General features: G+C 45.3%; 1 protein-coding gene across 3 annotated transcripts in view; it reads left to right on the top strand.

Annotated features, from left to right (window-relative positions):
- Positions 1 to 12,916, top strand: part of LOC121615411 (ephrin type-B receptor 1-B) — a 151,424-nt gene that overhangs the window by 88,887 nt on the left and 49,621 nt on the right. For all 3 annotated transcript variants that reach the window (XM_041949763.1, XM_041949762.1, XM_041949764.1), the window contains exons 4-5: positions 2,374 to 2,529; positions 9,891 to 10,226. In XM_041949763.1, coding sequence (XP_041805697.1) covers positions 2,374 to 2,529; positions 9,891 to 10,226 — 492 coding nt within the window. The remainder of the gene's footprint in view (positions 1 to 2,373; positions 2,530 to 9,890; positions 10,227 to 12,916) is intronic.

Raw genomic sequence — 12,916 nt, 5'->3', positions numbered from 1 at the left:
CTCTTTATATTCCTCCATACGTGCATCTTTAGTTTCAGGACAGCTCCGGAGCATCCACAGCATAGCAATGTGTTTTCCTCACAGGGCTATCCTGCACCGCGTCCGTGATCCGCCTCGCAGCTCCCAGGGTTGTCGGACAAGCTGTTTGTGGTTGTTGTGGTCTGGTCATGTATGTGTGTTGGTGCGATGGTCTGGCTGTGTGTGGACAGTGTTGTGTGACTAGACTCGAGGTCAGTCAGTTAGCCTCCGGTGTGTCTGTCAGCGCCACCGAAGGAGACGGTAGAGCAGCCTCTGCTGGGGGCAGGAGCATGAGCTGTGTGTGTGCATGATGCCTCCTCTTCCTCCTTCGCCTGCTTTCTTTCTTTATCTCTCTGTCCTTCGTTAACGGCCGATCAGAGAGGCAGGCTGAGTGGTATGAATGGAAGCTGCCCCCCCCCCCCCCCCCCCCCCCTTTTTTTTTACAGTAAAATAAAATAGACTCCCGCTTTCGAAGCCAGCCTCGCAGCCCAGTCGTCTTTTAATGAAGCATAAAAATTTTTTAGTTAAATCTTAAAAGCCCGTTGACACAAAGGTCTACAGGTTTTTTTTAGATAGCTGCTGTGCTGCGTTCTGCACGGTTTGACTCGGCAGTGAGGCGGACTGGGACCAACTCCTTGGCCATTATTGCTTTAAGTAACTCTCCATTTACCCACTCTTCATAAATATTGGAACAGAGGGCTCTTAGATACCGTACACCCATTATGTGGTAAGCAAATTCAATACTGATTTAACTGATTTCTTTTGCTTTTAGTACCCGAAACACTTAACCAATGGCTCATCCTTTTGTTTACCAGATAAAGTCTGCCGTAGTCTGCAGACCTCGTATGAAACCTTTCCTTCTTGAGATATGTCTCGGCCGCGCATGCTTTGTTCTCCCTTTTTAAATACTGCCAAATATGGCTGTCACAGTTTCTGTGAGAAAAGGAATAGAACTACATCCCATTTTTCAGCCACCGTCGAGCCTTTACAACCTTTTACTCAGGCAAATAGACGCAGCTGGAGAAACTGTAAGATGCTTGTCCCATTAAATTTATAACCCCTCCCCCCCTCTGGAGTGCAGCAGCACCACAGCTTCCTCCCCCATCAGTAAGCCTGCTAAAATATTACACATTTATCATGGTTATTATAGTGAGTAAATCCTTCCACACAGTGCAGAAACTCCTCAGCTTTGTATTCTTTTGGGACATGAGGGTAAATGGATTAGGTTATTGCCTGGACTTAGGCGCAGTGATATCAGCCACAATAATCTTTGTCCTCCACCGCGGCCTTTAGAATTTAGGGCTCAAACGCATCAAGCCAACCTCCGCAGACTACCAATGATGTTGCCTCACGTTGCACGTCCCCTGTTAAATCTAAAACATTTGCACTCGAAGATGCTGCAAATTCTACAGCCGATCCTCAGCTCACTACTGACAGGCACATCTGTCCTGTGCCTCAGAGGGAAGGAATACAGTTGGCAGGTATATGCTAATCTAAAAAAACATCATGGAAAAGAAAACAAACTACCCGACCATTTTCATGCCACTATCAATCTGATTGAACAGTTGCGGTAAATGATTAGAATACAAATTGAAAAGGTGTCAGATGCAGTTTAGCAAGTGCCACTGTACTTTTTCTTCACTTTTGGTTTCTTTACTTTCAACGGGTGTTGTCAGCCTGTGGTCTTTTGCTTGTGGAAGGAGAAAAGAAACAGTGGAGGTGAGAAATAAGACAGAAGCGGGTGAAATCGCTGCTCTGCTGTCAGACAGTTCTCCCTCACTGACTGCCTCAGCCTTGGATTCAACATGCTGAAACGGCAGAATATGTGCTGATAAGGGCCAACAGATGCCAATGGCAACCACCACGATGCAACAACTACCAATACTTTGCCACAGTCACTCAACAATAATTGTCCAACAGCACCCAGTGGCCAACTTTCAACTGGACGCATCAGGGCTGCTAGAGTCAGACAGACCGGGCCTCCTGACTGTGCACATTGGTGTAATTTTCATGATTTTCCACTTTCTTGCAAAGACTTAAATGAGAAGATCGGTACCGCTCTGATGTCTCGTTAAATACACAGCTATAGCCAGCAGCTGGTTAGCTTAGCTTAGCATAAAGACTGGAAACAGGGGGAAACAACTAGCCTAGCTCTTGTCCACCAACCTGCACCTCTAAAGCTCATTAATGAACAAGTTATATATCCAGACATCTTGTCTGTCTCAGCCTGTTTACATCCCTGCCTACTGCACTAGCTGCTATATTAGACCCAGATGCCTGGCTAATGCATGGTACCTGGCTTGTGGATTCCCCCCCCCTCATTCACTGTCTGACATTGTTTTTCTGTTCTCACAGCATGCCCACCGGGCACTTTCAAGTCAACCCAGGGTCCAGGTCTGTGTCTACAGTGCCCTCCTAACAGCCGGTCCACAGCTGAGGCCGCCACCATCTGTGTGTGCCGCAACGGCTACTACCGTGGTGATGCCGATCAGCCAGATGAACCCTGCACCAGTGAGTATATCATGCATGACATGTCATCCCTAAAACCGTCACACCCCTTACATTCTCGCAGGACAAGCACCTGTAACAGGCAGATCCATGTGTACATTATCCATTTTGGTATAAATGTGTATGTGACATCAATATTGAATACACTGGTCATGCATTATGTTTTCAGTGACAGTGTAGAGATTGATTTTTCTATCTCACTCCTCCTCTATCTTTTTCTTGCTGTTATCAAACCAGTGCATGTACTAGCATTTAAATGAGCGTGCAGCCAGATCCCTGGTTGTCTTCTCAGTCTGGTCATAATAATCACATTGCAGGGTTTCCATCATTGACATCTCCATCATTGTGCCAGTGAGTCTCCCCTTAGTTATCTCACCCTTCTCTGTCTCTCCTTCGCGCTGTTGTTCTTTCTTTCCGTCTGCTATCATCCCCCGAAGTCCTAATTACTCAGGCAGATGCTGCGAAGCTTCGACACTGTCCTGCAGTTATCCGCTGGAGATCCAATAAGGCCTCTCACAGCTTCAAAGTTATCTTAATGTGATGTAAAAGCAATATGCTAAGCCTTCCTGCCGTCCCTGCTGACACGCAGTTACGCAGAAGGGGAGAACTGTTAGACCCCAAAAAGTTTGTTTACCTCACTTCCCTCGCTGCCACTTGGGAGTGTGTTAATGGTTTGTTCTCCTCACAACATCAGACGTTGACGCATTATAGGTGTGGTTATGTATTCATTTAGCCCTGATTTATTCACACGGACCTGGCTAAATTGGCCTCAGCAATGAGCTGAGGACCATATTCCTATCTTAATCAGTCAGCAGCTGCATTGTGCAGTCTTCATCTCTAAAACGTGTATTAGATGTGCCTCTTTTGCGATGTTTCCTATTTATAACTCTGAATAAGTGGCTTAAAGCTACAGAGGAACCCGGTGCAGCCAGGCTGCCTGTCTGACTGTTTGAACGCTTCCCCAGTGTAGCCAGCCACACCTTTAGGCTTTGCATGTTCTCAGCGGAGGACACCCCACTTTCACCTTGAGTTTTCTTCACCCTCCCATGGTACGCTGCATACCTCTCCGGTGAATTAGTGAACGCTCCATCAAGTATAGCATCTGCCTCTACCTCGAGGCCGCAAATTTTCCCCAAGCAGTCTCCAACAAGCAGCAGCTCCCCAGCGGAGCTTCTTGAACAGATCCCCTCCGGTCGGCGTCGAGTTTCCGAACGCAGTCTCTGTTTTCAATCACGCCACTTCCTTTCTACTCTTTTCTTCTCTGTCAGTTAGCTTCTTTGCTTGTTACTCCTTTTTCTGTCGTGCTCAATACAACTTCAATCCTCTCAATATCTTAGCATCTAGACTAGAATATTTTTTGTTTTTAATGTATGTATATGAGGTACTCAGTTACTATAATTTGCTCATAAGGTTACTGAATTGCACAGTGCACTGCGAGGCACAATTCATCCATTAGAAGAGACTGCATCTCAATTCTTTGAACGTGCTTCTATTCCCCACACATGCATTTAAAATGTCGTACTAACAATTTTGTTTTCAACCACCTCGTTTAACATTAAACTCTTAAACCAACATTTAATTCCTGCTCAATTTGTGTTAACAGAATTCTTTTGCAACAACACATTCAGATCCTTCTCTGAAGAACCATGCTGTAGCAGCTGAGCTTGATGCTCAGGCTGCCCTAGATCTCATTGGGGGGTGGGGGGGGGGGGGGGGGGGGGGGGCAGTGAGATCATCCTAGTAAGATTCTCTTTAATACTTCAGGTCCTGATGAGAGTGCTACTAGAGTAGCTTAAATCAGGCCAATCTGTGGCAGCAGAAGCTGTAGCTTTAGCGCTCCTCGTAGGCGTCAGAGCCGTGGGTCTCTGTGTGCTCCAGATCAGTCTGATTAGCTTGCTGATGGATTGTCCAGCGCCTGGCTCTGTCAGCAGGGAGGGGGGGACTTCACAGCATACGCCCCCCTCTATTCCCTCAGGGATATGCCAAGCCTGGGATGCACTTCAAACTACCCCTCCACCTCCTGCCCCTCCTTTATCCCAATCTTCTGTCTTGTGCTGACTCCAGCCTTGCCTGAGGGGAGGAACACCAAGTGTTCTGTCTCGCAGCGTGAAGCCCACTCCTCTCAGCTTGGCCATCCAGCATAGTGCGCTGGGGGACAGTGGATTGCATTGCACTGCATCCCCTCCTGACCCCTTCTTTGGGCTCCAAGCCCCAGTCTGACGTGCCTCTACCTCCCCGTGGGCGTGCATGTGCGAAAAAAGAATTCATGTGTACATGTGAGAACGGTGTGGAAGGGGGGAGGTCAGCCAGCTCCAGCATGCTGGGCCAGTAGGTTTCTCTCGATGCGTGAGTCAGAAGAGGAGAATGACAAGCTGAGTGGTAACTGAAGAGAGTCAGATGGTGAAACCAGTGCTGATTGGTCCTAAGATGAGAAAGGATGCAGTGATGGAGCATCCTGGTGTGAGGAATGGTGAAGAAAGGAAGGGCTAATGACAAAGATAGATAGAGAAAATCCATTAACACAGTAGGAGGGATGTGACAAACTGAATCTGTACATTTGAAGTATTAGTCTGAAATTAGAAGAAATGATGGATTAAAAGAGCTGTCTGGGGAGGTTCTACACAAAGCCTGCAGTAACACAGGATATGAGAGAGTCCGAGTGAGACGAGGTTATGTAAAAAACATGCTGTATATGCATGTTTACATCTTGGAAACCAGCAGTGCCAGCCACCAACCAATTCATGAGGAAAACGTTTGGAATGTAATTGAATGAACATAAATACAGGGTAGGAGAAGGAAAATAGGATGGTTCTGACGGGTTCCTGCATTCCTGATCCGCACCACATTGGCCCTGAATCTTGTGGCTCGCCCTCGACACTCATATCTGTGGCCTGTCCCCTGAAAATCTCCTTGAGCCCTGTCAAACTCTTTCTAGACCTCGTAACACAAACAAAACCCATCAAAATTCCCGACTGAGAGGACAGGCTTATCTGCTTTTCCATTCTCCTCATCATCCCATTTAGACTTTTTTTTCTTCTTTGCTCTCATATTCACCGTCTCTCCTCTCTCCTTGTTCTGTTTTCAAAGAGAAAGAGGAGTGAGACATCAAAGTGCATAAATATTCTGTTCTTTTCTCAAAGTTTTTTTTTTCTTTCCACATCAAGTCTGTTGTCAGTTCTGGAGTCAGTTGAGGGTGCTTCACGCAGCAGTCAGCTGGCCAGTTTCCTCTATTAGTAATGCAGTAGTAAGTGGAGCCAAGTTAAGTAATTGTCTGGCCTACTGTAATCCCTATACTGGCTAGGAGGACACAATGGTCCAGACTAAGGTGTACATGCATGCACACATGTTCAAAAATGACACCAGTCTTTCTGCCCCAGCTAAAGCGTTATGGATACAGGGTCAAGGTGATTCGAGAGGAGTTAGAGTCATGTGGGTGTGTAGACTCCCTTTGGTCAGTTCAAGAAAAGCTTCTGTGTATTCGCATTGTTTCTCCTCAGAAAAGGCTGCACCCACATCTTCCAAGCCGCACTCCACGCTCACATACTACACACACTAACACGCACAGTCTATCGACGACTCCCTCAGTATCTCAGCCAGACAGTATTAGTCCTTATAACATGTTTTATTTCATGTCTCACCAACCCACACAACCCTTCTTTCTTTCTCCCGGCTCCTCTGGCTGTGATCAGTATCTCCACACAGGGACCTTCTGTTGGTCCCTCAAGGCCTGTTTCACATCATAAAAACAAACAGTTTGAAAGAAGAGACGCATCGGCCTCAGACCATTCAAAGGGTGTATGAGTAAACAATGTGCAGAAGTGTTTATTCCAGGCGCTGGGGGAACTCTGTGCATTCGCAGCTGAGGGAGAAAACTGGGCAGTGGTGTTTTGCAGTCCAGGTGGCACCTCAAAGCTCACTCGCTAACAGGGCAGCTATGCATTCCTATCAGTCTGTGAGCAGCCATGAGTCAGATGACCCCTTTGAGTACCTCATCATATATGTATGTTAATGGAAGACATGGAGACAAGGGAAGAGATTTTTACTTGTCCAGTTGAGTTAAAGACACACGGTAGCACACTGCAAAACAGTATGCTGCAGTTTATCATGGGGACATATGCTTATTCAAAGTCTTTAACCCTGTAAGGCCCATTGTTGCAAAATTACAACATCAGTTTTAGCTATACACACATAAAAAATGGCAAATCTGCCAATTTTACATAGTCAATGGTTCCTAGTTCCTTGTTTAACCCTGCAATGCTATTGGATGGTAAATGCGTTTATAGGTCCGGCCATCAGGCCATCAACTCACACAATTTTGGGCCTTACAGGGTTAAGTCTTAATCTAGAAGGAATCAACCTCTCCTTTTATTTCCCAACCTCACCCGGCACACAAAGACGTTTTTGCTCAGACATGCACTTTCTCGAAGCCAAACTTTTAGCTCATTTTGCTCTTTTGCTGGTGCCAAGACTGCTGCATGCGATGTTCCTTGGTATTTTCATGCCCCACGCAGATTGCACGGTTCAAAAGTAGGAGGTGTGGTGCAACAAGATGGGTGTTATATGCATGTGAGGAGCACAGAACAGACCTGACTTCATCAAGTATGTTTTCAGCTCAGTGACATTTAATCATTTGGTTCCATGTTAATCCCAAATTGTGTAATTTAAATGCATTGTTAAACAATATGATGCGATACTACAGAAATTGTTAGTGGTATATTTTGGTTATATATAAAAGGGTGACTCAAGCAAACGTGAAGTTCTTAGAAAGAAATCCCAAACTCTCTCTAGATAGTCATATAAACACGATTATTATGGGCTATTGTCAGTTTTTGTGACCATGTAAACAGCTTACACAGCCCTTTCCTTGACTCACAGTTTTGGCAGCAATGTCATTGTTGTTGCATGTAAACAGAAGCAACTCTAATTGAGGACAACCTTATTAATCACAGAAGCAAAACAAACCAAGAGCAGCCAGCAAAACAATATAACATTTTATTATTAGTCTAAAGTGTTTGTCATTCCTAACTGCACAAAATAAGCTATTATTCTGCTTATTGTCTTAAATGACAATCATTATGACTTTTACCATCTCCACAAATTCGGCTTAAAAGACACATCATCTGCTCCCTGTTTGCTTTTCCATGTATGCAATGCTTTGCCACTGTTCTGTGCTTTATGGAGCTGGTCTGCACTCTCTTGTTCATTTCATTTGCCAGTATGCTCATGTACCTCTATGACTCCCACAGCTGTTTAAAGGGTATGATACGAATAATATGACAGGCTGAGGAGATATGGTTCATCGCTGCATGAGTGCTATTTACATCTCCCTTCACCAAACCTTTTTGTTTATAATGCAATTGCCCACACTGAACAAACATAACACGTGTGCATGATTCGTCCTCTTGTCCTTGTGCAAATGACCTAACACTTTGCACTGGTTGTTGTAATTGCACCATTAAAATGGAGGCCTTACTGTGCTGTGATACAGTTCATGTCACAAAGAGTGCATGAGCTGCATGTGGATGATGTTTTGCCCCTGTAACCTAAAGCAACACGTATGTGAGCACAACCAAATCTGACTGGCATAGGTAAGTGAACGCCAGCTGAGAGGCTGTAAGTATCGTTCACAACAAATTAAATCCTATGGCAAATTAAAACCGCCACAGGCTGCAGTAATAGTCTTGCAAATCACTGGTTAAGTGGCAGTCACATTTGATTTCTTGTGCCATCCCTGCATATGTGGAGCTTGGTTGTAATTGGGGCGAATGAGTGTGACGCCTCGTTCACACCTCAACTTCCACGTGGAAACGGATAGTTAAGGCATGTGTGTTTTTGTCACATGCATTTTCCACATGAGCACATGTGCATTGCTTTTCCCAGCAATGCAAGTTTGGTGGCAAGTGCATGTATGTGATGGATGATACAGAGGATGCAAGCGGTGTGAGTAACATATGAAGTGCCTACCGTGCAGTCCCCAAGGGGAAAGGCTAAAGTGCTGCCAATTTCCTCAGATACCATGTTCAAACCAACAAACACACACTGTTCTTTTGCCGTATTTTCCCACCACATATCATACATCTGGTAGCATCCAAGGACCAAATTATGTTCCATCTAACCGTGTATCTGACGCACTAGCTGTCCTCTCAGCCAGACCATAATAATCACACTATGGAGGTCACGATCTTCCTGTCACTGACCTCTCTGTTGTCGAGGCGCTAAGCCCAGGTCGCAGCAGTAGCAGCGCCGTTCCCTCACCCTTGTGTGTTCCGCCGCTTTGTCGCAGCTCCCCAGGGCCATCCCACATGGCTTTGCAGCAACAATGATTAATTGTGTCCGTGTTGACTGAAGTAACTATTTGCCCTGTGCCCACAGAAACGGGAAACTCAGTATGCTCAACAATCTATACGTGTTCCTCTTGTCGTCATGTTTTTCTCATGGGCAAAAAGAAAGGAGAAGAGGAGAGGAAGTGCAACATATTAGAGAGCTGAGTAATTCCTCGAAGGGCCTCCAGAATTTAGTAGATTTTTAGTTTCACAGTAGTCATGGATCTAATAGTGGGTCAGTTAAACTCCTCTTTTAATGATAAAGGTCAGGCTTTATGGAGGATGAATTGGTACCAGATCAGCTCTGCGGGGCAGCCTCACTTAACCTAAGCGGCACTGACTAAGGGCTTTGGAAAGCTTCTGCTTTATCGGCAGTGTCTCGTATCTGAAAAGAAGGAGCAGCCTCTGAGCAGCCGGAGGGACACACAGCCTCAGCGAAGCAAAATTCTCTGCTGCCATTTGAGCAGATTTTTAACTCTTGAAGAATTGTGCTCCAATTGCGGGAGGCTGAACAAGTCATTTTCCTGCACCCTAGTATTAAGCCACCAGTCAAGCAAAACAATAGTTTTATTATTTCTTGATTTCTTTCTGAATATCGTCTTTGAGGTTCTGCTCCAGCTGCGGGCTATGAGGGAGTGAATGGGAGCGTGAATCTCCAGAGCCACTTGGATAAGAATACTCCATGCAACACTGCATTTTGCTAAATAACCAATGTTTGATAGACACAAACGTCTCGCTGTATGATCTCCCTGGGTGTGAATGGAATAAATTAGCATTCCAATTGTGCTGAAGATGGAGAAAAAGAGGAAAAAGACAGGTCGCTCTTGGACAACATCACTTATACTATTAAAGGGTTGCAAATTGACGGAATTAACCTAAAAGCAGGAACCTTTTTTTCTTTTTTTGTTGACAAGCAATGCATTATTTTGCTTTCAGGATTGCAATAAAATCTCTTCCGATATAAAATGGTTCCAGTTGTAAATGCAAACGACCTCAGCTACAGTGGCATTTGGCTGACACATTTTCTCTGTGCGTCTGCAGGCGTCCCATCCAGCCCGAGAAACGTGATCTCCATTGTGAATGAAACCTCTGTGATCCTGGAGTGGCATTCTCCCAGGGAGACGGGCGGCCGCGACGACGTCGTCTACAACATAGTGTGCAAGAAGTGCCGGGCCGACCGGCGCTCCTGCTCCCACTGTGACGACAATGTGGACTTCGTCCCCCGACAGCTGGGTCTGACTGAGACCAGGGTGTTCATCAGCAACCTATGGGCTCACACCCTCTACAGCTTTGAGATACAGGCCGTGAATGGCGTCAGCAATAAGAGCCCGTACCCTGCCCAGCATGTCTCCATAGACATCACCACCAATCAGGCCGGTAAGTAGCTGCTATGGCTAGCATGATGATGATAATGATGATCTTTTGGTGGCGCTGATGATGACGCCATTCCTATCCATCTGCACTATCATCATCGTGCAACCTTCCACACGCTCTTTTTCAATCTGTCCTCTTTGTAAGTCTTCCCTCCAGCACTAGTTTTATTTCATTTGTGAAACAGCAAAATTCTACTATCATAGCACAAATGTGAATCAGTTCACCTCAAAAGAGCATCGTTTTGCACCATGTGCATTTCAGAGTCTCACTTCACGGCATAGCTGACTTCAGGGCTACTAAGATTTCACGTCGCTCCACCATGAATAATGACTTTAAGGCTTGAAGCGTGGGGCCAGCCGGTTTAGTGAAAGTTATACACAGTGTACATGCTCTCTTTCTAAGGCCCCTTCCCTGAATCAAAGTAATAGCTTTCTTTTGAAAACACGATGGAGGAGTTCAAACCCAGGCCCAAGACGCAGCATGTTAACGTCTTGTGGCAGGACGAGCGCAGTTCACCGCACCATCCCTCTCTTCCTTTGTACTTTATTTACAAATCCAATCCGATGATAGAAGCGGCCCCAATGTGCCTTTCTCTCTGGGCATTCCAGGGATTCCTGCGTTTTCACATTGGTAAAGGTAATCATCGCTCCAAAAACAACACGAGTCATTCATGAGACCTCTTTTGTGAGGTTCACATCTGGATGTTGAAGGCTGGTTGCTTCACAGGCTGACACATCCCTTTGTTGTTTTTCTTTGGTCTCTGTTTAATGAGACTGTGTTTTGATAGCAATGCCGCACAGCGAGTCAGTACTTCTCTCTTCACGGAAGGCTACACCGCAGTTGAAACATGTCTGTAAATCGTCAGATTTACACATGATGCCATCCGGCTCTCTTAACAAAAACAAGAGAATTAATCTTACTGAATTTCATATTTGATTTGTACTGAATATTAGGTGCAAGCTGCAAGCTGTTATTTCTCTGTTGTGCCGTTCTCAGATTAGCTGACAACAGACAGCTTTCACCTTAATTCTTGTATAGCAGCTCTCCAGGTTTCTGCTCACTGTTCAATACTTTAATGTCAGACTGGAGGAGACTGACCCAAGACAGATGCATGGACGGCTGCTGTTTTCAGGCCAAGCTGAAATATCCCTCACTCCTGCTCTTCCTCCCTGTCCTCTCTCCCCATGTTTGTGTTTTTGTGCATGTGTGTGCCTTCTCTGACTTTGCCTGTGATGGATCTGCGTCCAGCAAATGAAAATGACCTTCATCCTGTTATCTTCCTCTCTCTTGCTCCCTGTCTGTCTCTCTCTCTGCATGCTTGTGCGGGCTCATCCTCTAACTGTGCCTGAGATGGGACCTGAGCCCAGCCAACGGAAATGACAGGTCGAGGAAATTGTCTTCGCCGGTCCTTTTTGCTGCAGCGTTTTTCATGCTCTTGTAGATCTTTGACTTGTACACAGGCGCACCTATCAAGGGACAAGTATTGACCAAGTGAAACATTTAAATGAGGCTCTCTCTTCATTTTTTCTTTGTGTTTCTATGGATCAGTCGGACCATGAAAATCACAGCGGGAGCTTGTGGGACCTAATAACAGACATAAAGTGGAGTTACAGGGTGGTGAAAGATTGTTGTTGGTTGAGTTCATGCTGGCAAAGTTCCCCTAAGGAGAGAGTTACAAGTTTGTCAGCTTGGGTCCCTGTTGGCCACGCACTGTGATTTTCTGTGTCATGTACGGTTATGCACTTGTGTTGGAAAATCTGTAGTCTGATCCAATGCTGAAATACCTAATATAAAAAAAAAATCAGAATTACTGATGTAAATTTCCACTTTAATTAGAATGAACTTATTTCACATTTATTTCAAAGACCAGTGAAACAGAAAATGCTTTATCCAGATCCCTTTTGTATGGGAGTACATTTTGAAATTAAATTTGATCCGCTTGGCGGTGGGCATACCGTATTTGATTGCGATGACTCTCAGAGGAATGTAATGACCGGCTGAACTTGTCTTTGTCTGAGAATGAGTCAGGGGAGGAGTGGGCGGGAAGACAGGGCAGGATGGAGAAAGGGAGAGCTTTTTTTTTTTCTTTTTCTATTTTTTTTTGACCAGACTGCGAGAGACTGTGACAGTGAAGGAGAGGAAAATGAGGGAGTAAATAGGTCTGATTATCAGGGTGGCCTAATGGTGATGACTGTCCCCATTTGACAGGCTAATAGCACACTTGACAGATAGATGTAGAAGAAGCAATGCCCAGGCCTATTGTTGAAGTCTGCAGCAGTAATGAGGTGTCTGCCAGTAATCTGCCAGGCCTATGTCCAGCCCTGTGTGGCCCTTTGTAGCCAGGTAATTGCACTGTTCCTAGTTTCGACAGGGGGTTTCATTGGCAGGCCACTGAAGAGACAGAAGTATCCAGGAGGGATTAATGTTGATAATGCACTTCAAAAACTAAAAGTGGAGGCGTTCTTTAAAATTCTGGGCTCTGTTTACTTATGGTTCGTAAAAACTGCTGCATTAATACAACAAGTTGTCGTTTTTGGGAACCTTGCAAGTCTCTTGTCCACGTATTTGGTGTTTTTGTGCACTGCACCATGATGCAAGGTTGGGAGAGGTGGCATAACAAAGTGCCATGTAAATTAAGTAGCAATGAAGGAGGTGTCTGTATTCTATAAAAACTGAGCCTGGAGGACCATGTA

The sequence above is a fragment of the Chelmon rostratus genome, chromosome 12 (genome assembly GCF_017976325.1).
Source record: "Chelmon rostratus isolate fCheRos1 chromosome 12, fCheRos1.pri, whole genome shotgun sequence".
In the NCBI taxonomy this organism is placed as follows: Eukaryota; Metazoa; Chordata; class Actinopteri; order Chaetodontiformes; family Chaetodontidae; genus Chelmon; species Chelmon rostratus.
Note: the sequence above shows the minus strand (reverse complement) of the source record. Positions and strands in the feature narration are given on the sequence as shown.